Below are 24,115 nucleotides of genomic sequence, written 5' to 3'. Positions count from 1 at the left end.
CTGGCTCCCGGTGACGCACAGAATATCTCTTAAAGCCATCGCACTTACCCACAAGTGCCTCTTTAAGCAAGCACCAGAATACCTGGCCAACCGCTTTTCTGCACACACAGCTACCAGACCACTTAGATCTGCACAAGCTCACTCACTTGCTATACCCAGATGTAAACTACAAAACTCAGGGGGATCCAGCTTCCCGGTTCTTGCGTCTAAACTGTGGAACACATTCCCAAACTCGTTCAGAAATGAAGTCTGCTACTCTGCATTCAAGAACAAAGCTAAATCCTGGCTCGCTGAGCAAGACTTAGCCACCACTCGAGTCTGATTGTACACATTTATTACGCTATATTACCCGCACTACCAAGTCTTGTGTAGGTGTACAGCCTCTAATCTTAATAATCAGGATTAATCATAATTTGTCTCATATGCATATATACTCTGTGACCATTTGCTACTGTAATATTTACTGGGTTTTTTTTACTTCTACCATGTTTACCTGCTATTATGTGCCTCCACCTCAAGTAGCTGTATCTTGAGTCTATAACTTAACCTGTAACCTTGCAATAATTACGCCTAGATGCCTGCGGGCAGGGTGCGCAATATAAATAAATAAACAAACAAACAAACCCAGCAGACCTGCAGCTTGAGCCAGGGTGAACATACCCCATTTCTGTAACTGTTTAAAGAGACTTTCCGCAAGGCTATGCTGCCACACGGCTAATTCCCTAGGCTCCATACAACTCTGAACAGAATACTATTCTTCAAACAAGCAACAGCTGGCTCGAGCACAGCTGCTTCCTGTGTTTTACCTGGTTATTACTAAACACTCAATGTGGCCCATTTTCAGAACACCTGGGCTTATGGGGTACTTCACCCCATCCTGTTGGGTTATAAATTCATGTGATGTTCTTGGAAGGTCATAACGTGTGTCATCTCACCTCCGCTATCACTGTGTTTGTACACGCCACTTTGACCAACATATGCTCCTCATACATTTGTCTGCTGGTAATCATATATTAAAATGGTACCTTAAGAGGAAAGAGAATGCAATCACAGACCCCCCCAAACCCTGCCCCCCCAACAAAAGCTATTGTGGAGGTTAAAGTTGGCATTTCTATAGGATGAAAATCCACATGTAGTCCAGAAGTACTTAACTGCCAGCAGTATTTATTCCCTAGTGTTGGAGGGACATACCCTTGAAAGGGAGGTAAATGAGTAGTATGTTGAAAGTATCTCCTATGTCAGTGCTATGAAAAAACACCCGTAGCATGATACGGTCCAAAGTGCTCAGCACAATCTTTATGGAATTTAAAGGGCTTGGCAGAAACCCAGAGGTGGTGCTAATAACAAGGCTTACGAGCCGCCACCACGTGGGGTCTTTGCTTTTAGGGGTGGGCAAAACAGCAACCAATTTTACTGAAAGAAACCCAGTAGCCTGCTGTGATGCAGTGCAAGTATACCCAGCTTAAAAGTGGGCCTCATTGGGTGTGGGTCGACGCGCATTTCCCTTGAGTGTCTTGAAAGACATGAAGTTTCAGAGGATTCAGAGCCCCTGGCCCTGTGAGCCCTGGGTGGGGCTCTTCCTGCTGAGAGTCAGCACACACATGCCAATCTGTTCTTACCTCCTCTCTCCATCGATTGCTGCGAGATGAACTTCTCCAGCCTGGTCCTGAGGGGAGCCTCCACTCCTGGGCGCCCATGGGTGCCGTCGTCCACCAGCATGAAGTGGGAATGGTTACTGTCCAGACAGCACAGTTTGCCCTGGTTCTCTTCATCCAGTGTGTACTGCGCAGGCGCGGCGCCCTGGGGTGAGACGGGAAAAAAAACATTGCTTATTATTACCTGCACTGCACTGTCATGGCCTGACTTGTCTCTGTATGTGGGGGGTTGTATTCCAGCCAAGTGGCCCCCGCATCTTGTGCAGGTCTCCTGCTGCATTTCCCCCCCACAATGTCTGCGTGTGAGATCATGTGACTGACGCATTTCTACCCCGAGTTCCTGCTCTCTCCCGCGCATGCGCAGCCGTTACCCCTCGTGCCACGCAGCATTCTACTTCCGGAGGGCCCTTCTGCCAGGAAGAATTCCCAAATAAACACTTCATTGGCCATGTCATATAAGCAGGATTTGAATGGCGTCCACACCAAGATAAAGCATGATAATTATGGGTTACAAACATGTGGCTACATGCAGCCGGGTCTGCTCTGCATTTTAACATCCATGCATGCATGTCAGTTACAAGTACACTGTGATGCGCAGCCAGGAGTAGAAAGTCTAGTTTGCGCAAAATTACTCTTTTACAGCTAAAACCTTGCTCGTGCAAGAAAGAATGAAATGGCACTCGCTTTCAAGCAGTGATCATATGATCCCCAAATGATGTTCCTTCAATTCAGGGCAACAGAATTTGCTAGTCGATGCATCAGATCAACAAGTCTTTTTGGTTGGGAATGGTACATATGTTTTGGGCATGCCTGGAAATTGGGGGTTTCCGGAGGGAGGTAGCCCACCGTCTCACTGAGAAAGGGATTACATTTGAGGTGGAATCCTTGTGGGCGTGCATGGTTGGGGGATTTCCAAGACCATGCAAGTTGAAACATGTGCGTAAACTTAAAGACCTGGATTATATACTAGCCAAGTGCAGAATTGCTATGGGTTGAAAATAATAGACCAAAGGTGGAAGTGTGGTGCATAGCTCTCAACTTACACGCTTTTGGCGGGTGTCACACGCCTTGTAAACAGCCGACTCACCCGCCAAGCCTCCATTATGCCCATTCGTTTCAATGGGCCTCTCGCTCACCAAAACTAAAAACAGGTGTTTTCAACTGCCTTTGCGGCACAAATGGATGACCGCTATGGTGGTGGCACAACCTTGTGTGGATGCGCAGACAGCGGTGTGGAGTGAAGCAGTTCACAGAGAAGGGGATGAAACGGGGGAGACGTTGATGGCTTGGAGACACTTAGTTGCCACACTGTTTGAGCCGGCCCAAACCTGCCCTGATGATGACGATCCCTCAATAGGAGCGCAGGGGGAGGCACCCTCATGTATAACGATAGACGATGGTCAGGTAGAGTAGGTTCGGGTTCAGGGGGAGGTTGCGGGGAGGCAGTGAGCATTTATGACATTGTTGATATTTCTGATTGCAACACATCGTCTGTTTTTTGTTTTGGTTGTTTATGTTTAATAAAATCAATAAAATAATTGTATAAAAAAAGTCTTTTTGGTTGTGTTGTGGAATGGGGAAGCAGAGGAATTAATCAATGCGGTCACCGTGGGTGTAACGCTCACCTGACTCCCACGGAGGCGCTGGCCTGGTTCGCGCTGCTGTGACCTCTTCTAAGGTGATGCGCAGGGTTCGGAAGACGGACTGGACCGGGCCCCCAAATCTGGCTTATCTGGCTCGCAGAAGTATCCTTCTGTAGGCGAAAATAGGGGATTAACTGTCTGCGGGGTAATGCAATCGGCCTCCCACTTTCCCCTCTCACCCTCCTCGAAACCCTTCTGTGATTCCTCGTAGCGTCTCACCTTAGGGTCTGGAAGGACGAGCTCTCCATCCTGCTTCTGATGCAGGGGCGCGTTGGTATCCAGTTACTTCACTGGATTTTCGGATTGGTGAGAACCAAACTTGCTTGGCTTCCAGGTAAGTTCTTTGATAAGAGGTTCCCCTTGTGTCCATGCATTAATGTACTAATGCTAGTGTCTTTTTCCCCATAGGGGCCGGGGTACGGAATGCCGGGGAACAGGCACCGGCCCGAGATGAGAGGTGAAATCCTTGTAGAAATCAGGTAAGTCTTTAATGAGCGTTTTTTGGTAATGTCTTTTCATTCGCTCATTAACGCTGATGTCTCTTTTTCCCCTTAGGGGCCGGGGTCCGGAAATGCCAGGATGCGGCGCGGACCCGAAATGAAGAGGGAATGAATCAACAGGTAAGTCTTAACATGGAGATTTAGCTTTCCTTATTCCCTTCTCTCTCTCACCTTTTGTTCTGGTCTTTTTCTCCCTAGGCGCTGGGGCGTGACTGCGAATCCGGATGATCGCTGCTGAACATGGAGGCGCCCTGTAAAGGTGAGTGGAATGCGGCGCTGCAGCGATCGAAGCGATGAGCTTTTAAATAAAAGTCTTCCTTTTCAGGATTGTTGGCGAGATGTCTCCGGGATGCGGATTTAGCAGGTAAGGACTTTTCCTTCTTCTGTTCTCTTCTTCTCTTCCTTTGCAGGTGATCCAGGATGCTGGCAGGCGTGGGAGAAGTCAGGATGCAGGAGCAGACACGGTGAGCGTCCAGCTGCTAGATGCAGAACAACGCGAAGCACGTGTGGCTGTTCGGGTGGGGTTTAAATAGCCTTGGAAGAAGTTCCAGGTATGTATCCTTCCTCCAATAAGGTATGTATCATTCCCCGACCACGCCCGGATGGTAAATTAGTCCCACAGGTAAAGTAGTTCCTTTCAGGCCTCAAGGAGGCCGGGATCCTGCAGCATGGTCTGCATCAGGTAAGTGCACCCAAGCACTCCCATAATGAGCCTGGCGCCTATGGCGCCAGGACTGATGTCTTTTATGAGCGCGCCAGGACACTGTCCAAAGGGCCCCTATATGGGGTTGCTGGGTCCTTCCTTGGGGACTGGATGTCCGCTTTCGGGAACGCAGGTGCTTGAACCGGCTCCCCGGGAGCGGGCATCATGACAGCACTCCCCCCCAAGGCCCTCCCAAGGTTGTTCCCTCCGGGGGCTTGGTTTGTCTGGGAAGAGTCGGTGGAATTTCCTGACTAATCGAGGTGCATGCACATGGTCGCTGGGTTCCCACGACCTCTCCTGAGGTCCGTATCCCTTCTAATCAATTAGGTAGAACAGTTTTGACCTAAACATTTTTGAGTCTAAAATGTTCTTCACTTCGAATTCGGGCTCCCCATCTATTAGAATAGGTTCTGGAGGTTTGAGTAGTCGGGTTCCGGGTACCACTGGTTTTAGAAGTGACACATGAAAAACAGGGTGAATTCGCATACTAGCTGGTAAATCAAGTTTAACAGCCACTGGGTTAATTATTGCCGTAATAGAATAAGGTCCCAGATATTTTGGGTTAAAAGTTCGAGGCCCTTTGAGTGGTAAATGTCTGGTAGCTAACCACACTTGATCCCCAATCTGATACGGAGGTGCTTCACTCCGATGTAGATCAGCATTCTCCTTGTATTTTCTCTTGGCTTGTTGTAAATGCGTAGTTGCCTCTTTGAAGGCTTGGGTAATTGTAGAATGCAGATGTTCTACTGCAGGCATTCCGAGGCTCTGAGGTGAGTCAAGGTTTGAGGTTCGAGGGTGATGCCCAAACAAAGTATAAAAAGGACTGTGGCCCGTTCCAGAGTGTACCGAATTATTATATGCGTATTCGGCTATCCAAAGAATGTCTTTCCAGTTGCTTTCAGATTGCTGTAACATACACCGCAAGTACTGCTCAAGGGTCTGATTTGTCCTCTCGGCCTGACCATCGGTCTGAGGGTGGTGACTGGTCGATAATCTTACGTCGATCTGCGCCATTTGACAACATTTGCGCCAGAAGTGGGAAATGAATTGGCTTCCCCGGTCAGAGATTAGTATAGATGGGAATCCATGTAACCGAACAATATTTTCGAGGAATTCTTTGGCTAGGACAGAAGCTGAAGGTAAACCTTTCAAAGGAATAAAGTGGGCCATTTTGGAAAACAAATCCACAATTACCAGAATAGTATTGTACCCCGAACAAGGAGGCAGGTCCGTAATAAAATCCATTGATAGGGTGTGCCAGGGTGCTGGCGGTATGTCAAGAGGTTGAAGAAGACCGGCTGGTCTTTTCTTTTGACTTTTATTTTGGGCGCAAACACCACAGGACATCACAAAAGATTTAACATCTTTTCGCCAAGAGGGCCACCAAAATTGTCGTTTCACCTTTTCCTCTGTCTTGGCAATACCGGGGTGTCCCTCTATTAATGTATCATGATAACCGGAAATAACTAGTTCGTGTAATTCCTTATGTGGCAGGAATAAGCGTCCTTGGAAATAAGGTAAACCATTATCTATGGTAAAGTCTGATCCCTTTTGTATCCAATCCTGTAAGGTTGTAGGGTCCAGGAGTTGTTTCACTCTGGCTTGAATGTCTTCAAGCGTCTGTAACGAAGTCATGCCTAGAATCCTCTGTTCGGGAATTATTGGTACTGGTTCTGAGTTTGTATCAGATTCTCCCATTCCAATTCGGGATAAGGCGTCTGCTTTGCCATTTTTGCAGCCAGGTCGATAGGTAATCACAAAATCAAATTCAGCGAAAAACAAGCCCATCGGAGCTGCCGTGATGACTGAGCCTTGGCGGTTTTCAAATACTGTAAATTCCGGTGATCAGTGATCACTGTGATGGTATGTCGAGCACTAAGCAGATAATGCTGCCAAGCTTTAAAAGCGGACTTAATGGCTAACAGTTCTTTGTCCGTGATTGCATAATTAACCTCGGGTGCTGAGAATTTTCTGGACCAAAATGCTACGGGATGCAGTTGGTTGGTTTCGGGATCTCTTTGGGACAGGACAGCTCCCATGGCTAGGCTGGATGCGCCAGTCTCGACAACATAAGGGAGATCTGGACGCGGGTGTTTCAATATAGGTGCAGAGGTAAACTTAGCTTTTAAATCCTGAAAGGCCTGCTCGGCTTCTTCAGACCATTCAAAACGTTTGTTTTTCCTCAAGAGTGCAGTAATGGGTTGTACCACGTGTGAAAATTCTGGGATAAACCTGCGATATAAATTGGCAAAGCCGAGCATGCTTTGAACCCCTTTTACAGAGCTAGGTGATGGCCATTTGAGGATGGCATCCACTTTTCTTGAGTCCATTCGGACTCCTTTGGGTGTCAGGATGAAACCTAGAAACTTGACTTCTGTGGTATGGAAAACACATTTCTCCAATTTAGCAAGTAGTTTGTGTTGGCGCAGTTTTTCAAGTACTGCCCTGATGTGTTTTCTGTGATCAGATTCCGAAGAGGAGTACACCAGAATGTCATCGATATATACGACAACACAAACATCGATGAGTTCCCGAAGGACATCATTCATGAAGTATTGGAAGGCAGCCGGCGCGTTACACAATCCGAAAGGCATCACCTGGTACTCGAATAATCCGTATTTAGTACGGAAGGCAGTTTTCCATTCGTCGCCTTCTTTAACTCGTACCAGATGATAAGCACCCCGGAGATCTAACTTGGTGTATATGCAAGCGTCCTTCACCTGGTCAAGGAGTTCAGGGATCAGAGGCAGAGGATAACGGTTTTTAACAGTTATCTGGTTCAATGCGCGGTAATCGATACAAGTTCTAAGGTCACCTTCTTTTTTGGGCACGAAGAACAAAGCCGAGGATGCCGGGGACTTTGACGGGTGAATAAAACCATTAGCTAGGTATTGATCCAAATATTGTCTCAAATGCAGGTTCTCAGGTTCGGTAAGGGCATAAATCCTGCTACAAGGGGGTTGTGCACCAGGCACCAGATCGATTTGGCAATCGTACGATCTGTGAGGAGGTAACGTGTTGGCCTGTTCCTTTTGGAAGACGTCCTGAAAGTCTTGGTATTCCGGAGGTAGTTGCATGGAGGCAGAGGTTACAGATGCTAGATTAATCGTCAGGTTTTCTGGGTAGCAGGTTTGTGTACAATCCGGGAAGGTTATTCTCTTAGCTCGCCAATCAATTCGAAGATTATGTGTCTCTAACCAAGGGATTCCAAGAATAACCTGAAACTGTGGAGCCTTGATTACATCAAACACAACACCCTCCCGATGGCCATCGGAACCAATAAGAGTCACCTCAGTAGTGGAATGTGTTACCGGTCCAGAGGCAATTTCAGTTCCATCGACTGTGGTGATGACATCTTTGCTGGTTTTAGGACGGAGAGGGAGGTTAATCCTAGAGACCAATTCACGATCCACATAGTTTCCAATAGCCCCACTATCGATGTATGCCTTTATTGCATGCAACCGCTTAGGCTGTTCTGGATCTACGAGAACCATTGGCACAATGAAATGCGAGGTCTGAGAGTTAGTTTTCAAGCTCGGCAAGCGGACCCCTACACTTGTCGGGCGGAGTCGTTTCCCGAAACAGAGTCTTCATGGTTTTTATCAGCGGCTCCTACCGCCTTTCGGGGCGGTTTTGCCGGGCAATCTCGTAGAAAGTGTCCAGAATTCCCAAAATAAAGACATAATTTTAACTGCCCCCTCCTTTCACGTTCCTTTTGAGTTAAGGGTCCTTTAACCCCTCCAATTTGCATAGGCTCAGAGACATCAACTCCCTTGGGATTAGCATGGGTCTTGACCAACACCCGGGTCTCAAACCTGGACCAATCTGCTTTTCTGTTTTGAAGTCTGTGATCCAATTGGACCACTAAGTCTATATACTCAGTGCATTCTTGGGGCGGATTTACAACTTGGGCCAAGACATCTTTAAGTTCTCCGCGTAGGCCTCGATAAAACAACGTGACTCTTTTATCCTCTGGCCATCCCGTTTCCACAATTAGTCTATTAAAGGTTGTAATATAGGATAGGAGGTCCTGATTGCCCATGTCGCAGGGATAGAAGTTCGCCATCCAGAGCCTGCCCCTGAGAGTGTCGAGCAAATAACCTTTCCATGCTTGCTTGAAACCTTTGAAAATCACGGAGAATCGGGTCATCTTGAGTAACCAGTGGAACTGACCAATCGGCAGCGCAGCCGCTGAGATATGACAATACAAAGGCTACCTTGGTCTGATCATTAGGGAAGGCCCCAGGTCTGCATAGGAAGTGCAAACGACACTGATTCATGAATACGGCGAATCGTTTGGGGTCCCCAGCAAAGCGTTCGGGTGGGCCAGCGGCATGTTTCCAGGTAGATTAATCTGCACAGGGTTACTGGAAACCACAGGAGCGGGGTTCCCTCCGGAACCGGGTAGAGGAGCTTTCCCAGCTTGACCTTGCAAAAGCTGTCTGGCCAGGTCATCAATTCTTTCCTTTGATATTATTAATTCCCTCCTGAGGGCATTAGTCTCTTGACGAGCGGCATGTACTTCGGCCCGTAATTCCCCCAGTAATTGGGCCAACTGATCAGTCTCAGAACTTTCCATAGCGCCTGGGTGGGAATTTGTAGGAAGGCTTCGCGTTCTGTAACGCTCACCTGACTCCCACGGAGGCGCTGGCCTGGTTCGCGCTGCTGTGACCTCTTCTAAGGTGATGCGCAGGGTTCGGAAGACGGACTGGACCGCGCCCCCAAATCTGGCTTATCTGGCTCGCAGAAGTATCCTTCTGTAGGCGAAAATAGGGGATTAACTGTCTGCGGGGTAATGCAATCGGCCTCCCACTTTCCCCTCTCACCCTCCTCGAAACCCTTCTGTGATTCCTCGTAGCGTCTCACCTTAGGGTCTGGAAGGACGCGCTCTCCATCCTGCTTCTGATGCAGGGGCGCGTTGGTATCCAGTTACTTCACTGGATTTTCGGATTGGTGAGAACCAAACTTGCTTGGCTTCCAGGTAAATTCTTTGATAAGAGGTTCCCCTTGTGTCCATGCATTAATGTACTAATGCTAGTGTCTTTTTCCCCATAGGGGCCGGGGTACGGAATGCCGGGGAACAAGCACCGACCCGAGATGAGAGGTGAAATCCTTGTAGAAATCAGGTAAGTCTTTAATGAGCGTTTTTTGGTAATGTCTTTTCATTCGCTCATTAACGCTGATGTCTCTTTTTCCCCTTAGGGGCCGGGGTCCGGAAAGGCCAGGATGCGGCTCGGACCCGAAATGAAGAGGGAATGAATCAACAGGTAAGTCTTAACATGGAGATTTAGCTTTCCTTATTCCCTTCTCTCTCTCACCTTTTGTTCTGGTCTTTTTCTCCCTAGGCGCTGGGGCGTGACTGCGAATCCGGATGATCGCTGCTGAACATGGAGGCGCCCTGTAAAGGTGAGTGGAATGCGGCGCTGCAGCGATCGACGCGATGAGCTTTTAAATAAAAGTCTTCCTTTTCAGGATTGTCGGCGAGATGTCTCCGGGATGCGGATTTAGCAGGTAAGGACTTTTCCTTCTTCTGTTCTCTTCTTCTCTTCCTTTGCAGGTGATCCAGGATGCTGGCAGGCGTGGCAGAAGTCAGGATGCAGGAGCAGACACGGTGAGCGTCCAGCTGCTAGATGCAGAACAACGCGAAGCACGTGTGGCTGTTCGGGTGGGGTTTAAATAGCCTTGGAAGAAGTTCCAGGTATGTATCCTTCCTCCAATCAGGTATGTATCCTTCCCCGACCACGCCCGGATGGTAAATTAGTCCCACAGGTAAAGTAGTTCCTTTCAGGCCTCAAGGAGGCCGGATTCCTGCAGCATGGTCTGCATCAGGTAAGTGCACCCAAGCACTCCCATAATGAGCCTGACGCCTATGGCGCCAGGACTGATGTCTTTTATGAGCCTGGCGCCATAGGCGCCATGACACTGTCCAAAGGGCCCCTATATGGGGTTGCTGGGTCCTTCCTTCGGGACTGGATGTCCGCTTTCGGGGACGCAGGGCTTGAACCGGCTCCCCGTGAGCGGGCATCATGACAGCGGGTGCCCGTAAGATTGGTCAGAAGAGGAAAAAGGGACCACTAACTACCTGCCAAAATAAAAACCCTTACTACGATCCTCTGATAGCGGGGAGGAAGAGAATATTGCATAGTAACCTTTGTTCTGCCCACGCTTAGATATAAATTCCAACAGTGGGCCACATGCAATTTCATCTCTCTGCACTGTGTATAAGAACTGGCTGTGTGTGCATAAGAGCTCACGGCACCCGGCCAAATGGTTGGTACTATACAGGCTATTGCAGAGAAAAGAAAGCAAAACATTTTGGCAAGTGTATAGAGAGTTATTGGGTGCGAGCGATAACATTGACATCAACCCTATTAGTGAGGACGATTGGATTGCTCATGTTGTGTCATTACATGACTCTTCTACCGTCTGCCGTACATCTCTTCCTTTTTTTGATCAACCTGCTCTCCTTGATACTTCAGATTTTCCATCTCTTCTGAAAAAGAATTCAGCAAAAATTAAAAGGATTAAGTCCTCCTGGGCCCCTGGTCCAGATTGTTTGACTAACATCATATTTAAGAGTGACCCCAATTTGTGGGCTGGTATCCTTGTCGGTCTGTTCCAGAAAGTAATTACGGAAGGCCAAGTTCTCTCCTCCTGGAAGAAATCGATAATGATACCCGTCCACAAAAAGGATTCCAGGAGAAATGGACGATAGGAGATCAGACTCTGGACCAAGTTGACTTTTGTATATCCGAATACCTACTTGACCTCTACTCTCTCCTCCAAATTGCTTCAAACCTATATTATCCCAAAGGCCTTGTCCAAATTTGGAGAAGCTTGTACCTTTACACAATACAAAGGTGGGTCCTCAGTTGAAGGCCTTCTTATGATCTATAACCTGAGTGTCATTCTGGGCCTTGTCTATGGCATGGAGATTTACACAGAAAACCAACTACGTTGGTTGGATGTCCAAGAGGGCAAGTTGTGGAAGCACAATCTTGGGCTCCCTCAATCAGTTCCAGTGGCTACACTACGCCTGGAATGGGGCCTTGTGTTACTACCTACCCAAGTCAAGATTAAAAGATCAGTTTTGTTATTCAAAACCCTCCAAGATGGGGAAAGGACTATTCTTTCTTGGCACCACTTTTTGACGCCTTTGGTTCACTGCTGCTCTCCTAGTCCTTTTGAAAATATGAAGGCGGCTTGTGAGGATTTTCACCAGGTGATTGGTTGGGAATGGCCTGCCGAAGATAACTTACTTTTCATGCTGGCCAGACACTTATTAATCGACAAGGCCACCCTTGGGACGGGGCTCAGACTGTTGACTATTTGAGTAGGAGTCATCATACACTGAATATGCCACACAAGCTTTTCTTGTCTCTAAACCGGATGATTATCTAATGTATACCATTGATCAGGGTTTGCAACGTTTTATTACGATTTTGCATTTCTGCCCACATTTAAGCTGCTTGGAGCAAGAAAGCAGATCCCTAAGGACCAACGGAGATGCTGCCTTTGTCACGTTTGTTTAGAGACGTCTAGACAGCTATTGAATCAATGTAATTATCTGAGCGATTTGTAGGAGTCCCCGGGGGGCGTGGCCAGCACACATTGCATAAGGAAGCAGTTCCGTTGAGCTCCTGTCTGAGATCCAACATTCGATCCTGTTGTAGCGGTTAAAAATTCAGATCTCTGCACCCGAAGGCAGCAACAGAAAGCAGAACCCTTTCCCCTTCATCCGGCCTGTTTCCCGAAGTGGCTTCAAGTGGAGCCCCTTTGCCCCGCAAAATTGCGCTGTCGGCCTGAAACGCTTTCCTTAACGCGAGGGATCGCGTAAAACACTGCCCACCATCGGATCGCACAGCGGAGCCATCCGTCCTCCCCCACCAGAGCCTGCAACACTGACCAGCTCTGGAGCAACCCCCGGCCGGCCCGGCCGTAGAGCACTAGGTTCACTGAACACTTGTGGGATGTTTTTACCCATGCATCCAAGCCCTACCATAAAACTGTGCATTACTGGCATTGAAAACATTATGATGGCCAGAACTCCCCAGAGAGTGCACAGGGAAAACATGAAGAATAGGCTGCCACCCATTTTTGCCTATGTTGTGAGCACAGGAGGGCACTGCCTAAAACCACCATTGGGCTACACACACAGTAGCCTGAAACCATTGGGAATGGCAATGCTGATTGCCAAAAGCAACCCAGAACTGTGGGGAATTCATTTTCTTAATGTCAAAAATGGATGCAATACTGGTGCTCACCACTATCAGAAAGCCGGCGTTTTAAAACCACCAGACCTTTGTGTAAAACTGAACAAATGAACCCAAACCAGGCCAAGGAAAGACTTGCTAAGAGGTGGATACAATGTAAAACTATATTCTGAAATGACTTGAAGGACGTAATTATTTAATGTATATATAAAAAATAGCTGGGGATGTCAGCAGCTTAAGTTAAATGGACAGAAAGCCACTAAAATCGAAATGTTTAAAATAAACGAGTGACCTACTTTTGAGTGTAACATAGGTTGCAACTGTTAAATGTCATAGTTTTGAACTTAGAATCAGCATTCTAGCTGCATGTGCAAAAATTGTCAGTTTGATTTGAATGTAGAAAACTGGGAACTAAAGGGACATTTAGCTGAATTCTGCCTGACAGCTACCCCCGACAGGAGTTGAACGGCTCAACAACTATTCCCAGGCCTGGCTGCATTCTGCTGCCCCTACCAAAAGGAGGTGACACCTCTCTGATTGATTTAGGGGAGTGGTACCTGGGGACTACAGGAAACTAAAGAAAGCACTGTCACTGGCTCAGGCAAATGTTATATTGGGGGGGCCGTAAAATGGCTTCTTCTTGGGAGAAACTGGGAGGGGCAGTGCCTGTGAGAGCAAGCTGAGCTTGGGGGAAGTGGATAAACCAGAAATCTCACCATGTGCTTTGGAAAACCACACCCCTTTGGGGCCAGAGCATGATTTTAAAAAGATGGATAATTCATAGTGCAGACTTGTAAAAATTATATAAACAACATCATCATTCTTGGGATTTTTCTGTGCACATTTTAAGAGGTGTTAGGACCCTGTGGTATGTTCTTGGGGATAGTAGCGGAAAAAAGGTTGTTACAAATGTATGCATGTGAAAAATCTGACACTTTTTCATCTGAAACCCATATCCCTGGTGCACATTTGTGTAAAATCTGGAAAGGTTTAGAGGTCGTTATCTGGATGAAAAGGGGAGAATTCTGTCATAAGTGGAAACCACATCTTACAAAGACAGGGATCGGATGGTTTGGTGCTACAGAAAATATGTTAACTGGACCTATAATATTAGAAAGTTTTACATAGATAAATATGTATTTGGGTCAGAAATAGATTTGTGTGCAATTTGACAAGGGGAGGTTCCTCTGACCATAAAACCTACAGCATCACTCTGACACTCCATTTCTTTTCCCCAATCAAGGGAGAGAGGAAAGCTTGGCCAATGATAAGTGAGAGGGGCAGGCTTAGCTAGGCTTAGCTAGGCCCAGGCACACACCCATTTTCAAAACACATAAAAGGGAACATTGAAACCCAGGTAGGCACATTCACTTTCCATTTTCTTGCGGGACGCTTTGCCGGGAGACTTCAGACTTCACATCCAGAGATCCAGACTTCAAATCCATCAATCTCCAGAGACCAGAAATTAACTCCAGAATTTGTAGCAGAGAGGCCTGAATCCACAAGCTGAATCCTCTTCAGCAGGCCTCAAAACCAACCAAACTATTCAACAGTCGGGCGAGCTGTTTGAATACTTTGCCAAGAACTTTTGCAAGAACCTGTAGCAGTATCCAGAAAGCAGTGCTGTATCCGGAACTGCTAGCAGAACCGATAACAGAACCAGAGACCCAGAGACCAGATCGCTGTGAAGAACCGCTAGCAGAAGTTCAGCCAATCCTGACCCGATCGTTGACGAAGTCGCATTCCTGTCCAAAATCTAGTGTGAGTACCCAGCTAGCACTGTGCCAAAACCAATCTCTTAGTTTAAAATAATCTAATCCAAACTATTTTAGCCTATTAGAACTGCCTCCTAAAATCGTGTAATTCTGTCATCTTTAAAACTGAAAACTGTCATCTGTCATTCTGAGCTTTAAAATTTCAAATCCGAAAAACTACCTTTACTAAATCGGCCGTATCTCCGGAACCGTTCGTGCTAGGAGCGAGTTTTAACTGTCATCTTAAAGCTAAGATTCTAAGCTTTCCAACGAACCAACTCCTTATAGTGCCTCCGTAAGTGCGCTCGACGCACGCGACTACATTTTCCGCGATTTGACATTTTGCTTAATTTCAGCCACGTGCAAAAATATTTGTCCTTGCTTTCCTTGTTGAAATTCGTGTGCAACCTGACAATCATTCATAGAGCATTGCTAAAGTGATCCTGAATTAATTTAAGTATCTCTCACTCACCCTGAACCTCCTATAGGGAATTAAAAGCATTTTTCGCATATTTTTCACTTAATTGCAACCACATCAAAGTATATTGCCTGTGTTTAAAACTCCTACCTGTTTTCCTCCAAGCTTGCTAGGGGGGAACTGAATTATATTTGATTGCATTCCTGAGAACTGTGTGCTTTCCTCCCATCTCTTTATCTTGCATAGAGGGGGGGGGTGAATTGTCAAAGAAAAGTGATTACATTGTCTTTTGTTGAAGTCACATCAAGTTTATTTTCTGTACTGCATTTTCATTCATCATTGCATTGTCCTTGAAGCAATAAAAGCATTCTCAGCTACTTTATCCTCTCTATATCACTTCAAAGCCATCAAAAAGAGTGTACCAATGTAACATTATCCATTGTTGATCACTATCATCTTCACAAGTGTGCTATCAAACATTAATTTATTATAAAAGTGTGATATGTATATATATATTGTTTAATTTTCAAATAAACTTTTTAATTTGCAAAACAAACCTACTTCTTGGCTCAGTGGGGTCAGGGGGATTCTAAGAGAGGGGCGTTATATAAGGGTAGTCATCCAGAGTAAACAAACTGGACATAAAAATATATCAATAAGGGTTTCCCTCATCCCAGACTAGGCATTGACTTAGCTGTAGTGTTGAATTGAATCCGCTTACAAAGTGGGGGCTCGTAGCCGGGATATTCTGGATTAGGTTTATCACTTGTGCAGCTTAATACAGTGTGTCAACTGACCGGATACACATATCTGGTTATATCACCACGCTGTTTTACACTGTGAAAGCACCCCTCAAAGGAACGCTCTAAGGAAACGGTCTGTTTTGCAAAATAAAATATAAACTTCTGTAAGTCAGGAAGGAACTCAAATTCCAGAATGACGACACTGGTAGACATCAAAATAGCCAGAGAGCACTTCTTACATAAGCTATTTTTGAGAGGTGAAAGGACTGAGCAGGGCCAGGATGCGAGGTTGCAGGCAATCACACGACAGGTCACTGCAGCTGGGTTAGATATCTGGAGAGATCAGGGTCCCTTACATGTGGCCCTGAGTGAACTATACATGGCTCCTAAAGCTAAAGATGAACACGACAAGATGGTTAGGATAGCGGCATATTTGTATCTATATATGGGAGCCATGCAGGACAAATGTGCTCAAGGCCAATATCTGGCAAATAGGCAACAAATCGCGTTAGAGAAGGCCCAATCTGACCTAGTCTCTTCTGAGCAGAGGATGCACAGAAGCCAGGAGTCCGAAAATTAGAGCAGACAGTATCTCATTAAAATCAAAGAGGACATGTGTATCCTGCAACAGGAAAAGTCTGACCAGGATACCAGATTTCTGGCCTTGCAGAAGGAGTACCAAGAAGGTTTGGACTCCCTACTGCATAGCCAGAAAAAGCTGGAGCAACAATTAGATTTCAATAGGGCATGTGCTGAGCAGGTAGTCACCTTGCAAAGCCACCTAGATAGGGAAAAGGCAGAGAGCAATAAACTGATCCTGAAAGACCTGGATACCCAGGCAGAGTTTGATCAGGAGCGCCAGAAAGCTGGTGCCTTTCAAAGGCAGAGGGACGACCTGGCGTCACAAATGCAGGCTCTTGGTCAGGAAAGGGATACCTTAGGCCAGGAAGTCTGCCATTTAAAAAGAAAAATTGAAGAAAATCACTTGGCCCTCCAGGGGCTGGGTGACCTCCAAAAAGAGCATCAGGGCTTGCTAGGTCACACCAGGAGGGTGGAGGAGGCTCTGGCAAGAAAGGAGCAGGCCAGTAGGGATGGGACTCAGGAGGTAACCCTCCTGCAGCAGAGACTGGCCCAGTACTCCAGGACCAATCAGGAGGCACAGAGAGAAAATTATGCTCTCTGTCAGCACAATGATAGGCTCCAGCAACAGGTAGCCATGCAAGAGAGACTGATAGAGTCTAGTAAGGCCTTAACTGAGGAACTGAAAGCGCAGGCTCTTGCATTGCAACAGGGAGCAGGGGCTGACAGAGATGAAGTTCGCTGGGAAAGGGAAACACCTGAGCATAACCTCAGAAGCCCTAGTACCAGAGGCCTTCATCTCTCTCAGTCCCTGGACTCTGCCACCCCCATGTCCCTTGGCGCGCATGAGCACAGGGCCATAGGAATGGCAGATTACTATCCAGCCAAAAGTATGGGGCTCATAGGCCAGTACCACCCAGGAATGGATGGGCGGGCATCCGGAAATGGGCGCCTGAGTACAGTGCAATTTAGTGGGGAACCCCAGGAAATTAGGCCCCCTAAGGGCATCCTAAAAACCTCTGCCCAGTTAGGTCACTGGGGGGGGGCACCCATCAAATCCTGGTAGCAAGGAGGGATCTGAAGACTCCTCTGAGCGTCACAGGATACAGGAGACCAGGTCCCCACATTCTGCCAGCTATTCCCAGGCTCGCAGAATCCGGGAAAACCTGGAAGATCAGACGGGCACCTCTGGGAGCAGTGCTTCTGAATCAGAGGATGAATGGACCAGGGTTACCCGAACCAAAAAGGCCAATAAGGTGAAAAGGGCCTTGCTTAAGGACCCCTTAAAACAGATTAAGGCAATCAGGAGTGTCATCACGCCTTATCATAAGAACGCCAAGTATTCTGTTTGGGAACACTTGGAACTCTATGAGCAAATGATGGAGACTTTCCATTTGAAGGACAGCAGTGGCTGCATCCTGTCATGATGCCCGCTCCCGGGGAGCCGGTTCAAGCCCTGCGTCCCCGAAAGCGGACATCCAGTCCCCAAGGAAGGACCCAGCAACCCCATATAGGGGCCCTTTGGACAGTGTCCTGGCGCCTATGGCGCCAGGCTCATAAAAGACATCAGTCCTGACGCCATAGGCGCCAGGCTCATTATGGGAGTGCTTGGGTGCACTTACCTGATGCAGACCATGCTGCAGGATCCCGGCCTCCTTGAGGCCTGAAAGGAACGACTTTACCTGTGGGACTAATTTACCATCCGGGCGTGGTCGGGGAAGGATACATACCTGATTGGAGGAAGGATACATACCTGGAACTTCTTCCAAGGCTATTTAAACCCCACCCGAACAGCCACACGTGCTTCGAGTTGTTCTGCATCTAGCAGCTGGACGCTCACCGTGTCTGCTCCTGCATCCTGACTTCTGCCATGCCTGCCAGCATCCTGGATCACCTGCAAAGGAAGAGAAGAAGAGAACAGAAGAAGGAAAAGTTCTTACCTGCTAAATCCGCATCCCGGAGACATCTCACCGACAATCCTGAAAAGGAAGACTTTTATTTAAAAGCTCATCGCGTCGATCACTGCAGTGCCGCATTCCACTCACCTTTACAGGGCGCCTCCATGTTCAGCAGCGATCATCCGGATTCGCAGTCACGCCCCAGCGCCTAGGGAGAAAAAGACCAGAACAAAAGGTGAGAGAGAGAAGGGAATAAGGAAAGCTAAATCTCCATGTTAACACTTACCTGTTGATTCATTCCCTCTTCATTTCGGGTCTGCGCCGCATCCTGGCATTTCCGGACCCCGGCCCCTAAGGGGAAAAAGAGACATCAGCGTTAATGAGCGAATGAAAAGACATTACCAAAAAACGCTCATTAAAGACTTACCTGATTTATACAAGGATTTCACCTCTCATCTCGGGTCGGTGCCTGTTCCCCGGCATTCCGTACCCCGGCCCCTATGGGGAAAAAGACACTAGCATTAGTACATTAATGCATGGACACAAGGGGAACCTCTTATAAAAAAACTTACCTGGAAGCCTAGCAAGTTTGGTTCTCACCAATCCGAAAATCCAGTGAAGTAACTGGATACCAACGTGCCCCTGCATCAGAAGCAGGATGGAGAGCTCGTCCTTCCAGACCCTAAGGTGAGACGCTACGAGGAATCACAGAAGGGTTTCGAGGAGGGTGAGAGGGGAAAGTGGGAGGCCAATTGCATTACCCAGCAGACAGTTAATCCCCTATTTTCGCCTACAGAAGGATACTTCTGCGAGCCAGACAAGCCAGGTTTGGGGGGCCCGGTCCAGTCCGTCTTCCGAACCCTGCGCATCACCTTAGAAGAGGACACAGGAGCGCGAACCAGGCCAGCGCCTCCATGGGAGTCAGGTGAGCGTTACAGAACGCGAAGCCTTCCTACAAATTCCCACCCAGGCGCTATGGAAAGTTCTGAGACTGATCAGTTGGCCCAATTACTGGGGGAATTACGGGCCGAAGTACATGACGCTCGTCAAGAGACTAATGCCCTCAGGAGGGAATTAATAATATCAAAGGAAAGAACTGATGACCTGGCCAGACAGCTTTTGCAAGGTCAAGCTGGGCAAACTCCTCTACCCGGTTCCGGAGGGAACCCCACTCCTGTGGTTTCCAGTAACCCTGTGCAGATTAATCTACCTGGAAACATACCGCTGGCCCCACCCGAACGCTTTGCTGGGGACCCCAAACGATTCGCCGCATTCATGAATCAGTGTCGTTTGCACTTCCTATGCAGACCTGGGGCCTTCCCTAATGATCAGACCAAGGTAGCCTTTGTATTGTCATATCTCAGCGGCTGCGCTGCCGATTGGTCAGTTCCACTGGTTACTCAAGATGATCCGATTCTCCGTGATTTTCAAAGGTTTCAAGCAAGCATGGAAAGGTTATTTGCTCGACACTCTCAGGGGCAGGCTCTGGATGACGAACTTCTATCCCTGCGACAGGGAAATCAGGACCTCCTATCCTATATTGCAACCTTTAATAGACTAATTGTGGAAACGGGTTGGCCAGAGGATAAAAGAGTCACGTTGTTTTATCGAGGCCTACGCGGAGAACTTAAAGATGTCTTGGCCCAAGTTGTAAATCCGCCCCAAGAATGCACAGAGTATATAGACTTAGTGGTCCAATTGGATCACAGACTTCAAAACAGAAAAGCAGATCTGTCCAGGTTTGAGACCCGGGTGTTGGTCAAGACCCATGCTAATCCCAAGGGAGTTGATGTCTCTGAGCCTATGCAAATTGGAGGGGTTAAAGGTCCCTTAACTCAAAAGGAACGTGAAAGGAGGCGGCAGTTAAAATTATGTCTTTATAGTGGGAATTCTGGACACTTTCTATGAGATTGCCGGGCAAAACCGCCCCGAAAGGCGGTAGGAGCCGCTGATAAAAACCATGAAGACTCTGTTTCGGGAAACGACTCCGCCCGACAAGTGTAGGGGTCCGCTTGCCGAGCTTGAAAACTAACTCTCAGACCTCGCATTTCATTGTGCCAATGGTTCTCGTAGATCCAGAACAGCCTAAGCGGTTGCATGCAAAAAAGGCATACATCGATAGTGGGGCTATTGGAAACTATGTGGATCGTGAATTGGTCCTAGGATTAACCTCCCTCTCCGTCCTAAAACCAGCAAAGATGTCATCACCACAGTCGATGGAACTGAAATTGCCTGTGGACCGGTAACACATTCCACTACTGAGGTGACTCTTATTGGTCCCGACGGCCATCGGGAGGGTGTTGTGTTTGATGTAATCAAGGCTCCACAGTTTCAGGTTATTCTTGGAATCCCTTGGTTAGAGACACATAATCCTCGAATTGATTGGCGAGCTAAGAGAATAACCTTCCCGGATTGTACACAAACCTGCTACCCAGAAAGCCTGAAGATTAATCTAGCATCTGTAACCTCTGCCTCCATGCAACTACCTCCGGAATACCAAGACTTTCAGGACGTCTTCCAAAAGGAACAGGCCAACACGTTACCTCTTCACAGATCGTACGATTGCCAAATCGATCTGGTGCCCGGTGCACAACCCCCTTGTAACAGGATTTATGCCCTTACCGAACCTGAGAACCTGCATTTGAGACAATATTTGGATCAATACCTAGCTAATGGTTTTATTTGCCCGTCAAAGTCCCCGGCATCCTCGGCTTTGTTCTTCGTGCCCAAAAAAGAAGGCGACCTTAGAACTTGTATCGATTACCCCGCATTGAACCAGATAACGGTTAAAAACCGTTATCCTCTGCCTCTGATCCCTGAACTCCTTGACCAGGTGAAGGACGCTTGCATATACACCAAGTTAGATCTCCGGGGGGCTTATCATCTGGTACGAGTTAAAGAAGGCGACGAATGGAAAACTGCCTTCCGTACTAAATACGGATTATTCGAGTACCACGTGATGCCTTTCGGATTGTGTAACGCGCCGGCTGCCTTCCAATACTTCATGAATGATGTCCTTCGGGAAATCATCGATGTTTGTGTTGTCGTATATATCGATGACATTCTGGTGTACTCCTCTTCGGAATCCGATCACAGAAAACACGTCAGGGCAGTACTTGAAAAACTGCGCCAACACAAACTATTTGCTTAATTGGAGAAATGTATTTTCCATACCACGGAAGTCGAGTTTCTAGGTTTCATCCTGACACCCAAAGGAGTCCGAATGGACTCAAGAAAAGTGGATGCCATCCTCAAATGGCCATCACCTAGCTCTGTAAAAGGGGTTCAAAGCATGCTCGGCTTTGCCAATTTCTATCGCAGGTTTATCCCGGAATTTTCACGCATGGTACAACCCATTACTGCACTCTTGAGGAAAAATAAACGTTTTGAATGGTCTGAAGAAGCCGAGCAGGCCTTTCAGGATTTAAAAGCTAAGTTTACCTCCGCACCTATATTGAAACACCCGCGTCCAGATCTCCCTTATGTCGTCGTGACTGACGCATCCAGCCTAGCCATGGGAGCTGTCCTGTCCCAAAGAGATCCCGAAACCAACCAACTGCATCCCGTAGCATTTTGGTCCAGAAAATTCTCGCCACCTGAGGTTAATTATGCAATCACGGACAAAGAACTGTTAGCCATTAAGTCCGCTTTTAAAGCCTGGCGGCATTATCTGCTTGGCGCTCGACATACCATCACAGTGATCACTGATCACCGGAATTTACAATATTTGAAAACCGCCAAGTCTCAGTCATCACGGCAGCTCCGATGGGCTTTGTTTTTCGCCGAATTTGATTTCGTGATTACCTATCGACCTGGCTGCAAGAATGGCAAAGCAGACGCCTTATCCCGAATTGGAATGGGAGAATCTGATACAAACTCAGAACCAGTACCAATAATTCCCGAACAGAGGATTCTAGGCATGACTTCGTTACAGACGCTTGAAGACATTCAAGCCAGAGTGAAACAACTCCAGGACCCTACAACCTTACAGGATTGGATACAAAAGGGATCAGATTTTACCATAGATAATGGTTTACCTTATTTCCAAGGACGCTTATTCCTGACACATAAGGAATTACACGAACTAGTTATTTCCGGTTATCATGATACATTAATAGAGGGACACCCCGGTATTGCCAAGACAGAGGAAAAGGTGAAACGACAATTTTGGTGGCCCTCTTGGCGAAAAGATGTTAAATCTTTTGTGATGTCCTGTGGTGTTTGCGCCCAAAATAAAAGTCAAAAGAAAAGACCAGCCGGTCTCCTTCAACCTCTAGACATACCGCCAGAACCCTGGCACACCCTATCAATGGATTTTATTACGGACCTGCCTCCTTGTTCGGGGTACAATACTATTCTGGTAATTGTGGATTTGTTTTCCAAAATGGCCCACTTTATTCCTTTGAAAGGTTTACCTTCAGCTTCTGTCCTAGCCAAAGAATTCCTCGAAAATATTGTTCAGCTACATGGATTCCCATCTATACTAATCTCTGACCGGGAAAGCCAATTCATTTCCCACTTCTGGCGCAAATGTTGTCAAATGGCGTAGATCAACGTAAGATTATCGACCAGTCACCACCCAGACTGATGGTCAGACCGAGAGGACAAATCAGACCCTTGAGCAGTACTTACGGTGTATGTTACAGCAATCTGAAAGCAACTGGAAAGACATTCTTTGGATAGCCGAATACGCATATAATAATTCGGTACACTCTGGAACTGGCCACAGTCCTTTTTATACTTTGTTTGGGCATCACCCTCGAACCTCAAACCTTGACTCACCTCAGAGCCTCGGAATGCCTGCAGTAGAACATCTGCATTCTACAATTACCCAAGCCTTCAAAGAGGCAACTACGCATTTACAACAAGCCAAGAGAAAATACAAGGAGAATGCTGATCTACATCGGAGTGAAGCACCTCCGTATCAGATTGGGGATCAAGTGTGGTTAGCTACCAGACATTTACCACTCAAAGGGCCTCGAACTTTTAACCCAAAATATCTGGGACCTTATTCTATTACGGCAATAATTAACCCAGTGGCTGTTAAACTTGATTTACCAACTAGTATGCGAATTCACCCTGTTTTTCATGTGTCAGTTCTGAAACCAGTGGTACCCGGAACCCGACTACTCAAACCTCCAGAACCTATTCTAATAGATGGGGAGCCCGAATTCGAAGTGAAGAACATTTTAGACTCAAAAATGTTTAGGTCAAAACTGTTATACCTAATTGATTGGAAGGGGTACGGACCTCAGGAGAGGTCGTGGGAACCCAGCGACCATGTGCATGCACCTCGATTAGTCAGGAAATTCCACCGACTCTTCCCAGACAAACCAAAACCCCCGGAGGGAACAACCTTGGGAGGGGCCTTGGGGGGAGTGCTGTCATGATGCCCGCCCCCGGGGAGCCGGTTCAAGCCCTGCGTCCCCGAAAGCGGACATCCAGTCCCCAAGGAAGGACCCATAGGCGCCAGGCTCATTATGGGAGTGCTTGGGTGCACTTACCTGATGCAGACCATGCTGCAGGATCCCGGCGAGAGGTCACAGGAGCGCGAACCAGGCCAGCGCCTCCATGGGAGTCAGGTGAGCGTTACACATCCAGTACGTCAAATGGACATTCTCCCCTGAATACTCCAGTTTCTTTGCGGGCTGGAGGAGCAAAACCATTCAAGATGGTCCACATATAGGGCGGCCATCTTGAAACATTTTTCTGTACATAGAAATCCCCAAGAGGCTCGCAAGGCAGCCTACAATTTGCAATGTGGGGAGGATCAGGCCGCACAAGAATTCATGCAAGAATTGAAGCGTGCCTGTTAGGCGGAAACCTGTGCAGTTCCCTCTGGGACCACTGCAAAAGATTTAGGACTACAGGTGTTTGGCGGTGAACCCACTTGGTAGCAGTCTGTACCACACAGATTCACTTGGTAGCTGTGGCTGAGCAGTCAGACTTCTCTCAAGAAGAGTTGAGCAGTATGTGGAGTATACAATATAGGACAATTCTTCACAGTAA

At 47.4% G+C, this 24,115-nt stretch overlaps 1 protein-coding gene across 1 annotated transcript in view; it reads right to left on the bottom strand.

Annotated features, from left to right (window-relative positions):
- The window catches only part of LOC138528198 (transient receptor potential cation channel subfamily M member 2-like), a 602,757-nt gene that overhangs the window by 350,119 nt on the left and 228,523 nt on the right, over nucleotides 1–24,115 (bottom strand). Inside the window, exon 6 of the mRNA XM_069639650.1 lies at nucleotides 1,620–1,800. Coding sequence (XP_069495751.1) covers nucleotides 1,620–1,800 — 181 coding nt within the window. The remainder of the gene's footprint in view (nucleotides 1–1,619; nucleotides 1,801–24,115) is intronic.

Source organism: Ambystoma mexicanum, chromosome 7q (genome assembly GCF_040938575.1).
Source record: "Ambystoma mexicanum isolate Mex_15411 chromosome 7q, UKY_AmexF1_1, whole genome shotgun sequence".
In the NCBI taxonomy this organism is placed as follows: domain Eukaryota; kingdom Metazoa; phylum Chordata; class Amphibia; order Caudata; family Ambystomatidae; genus Ambystoma; species Ambystoma mexicanum.
Note: the sequence above shows the minus strand (reverse complement) of the source record. Positions and strands in the feature narration are given on the sequence as shown.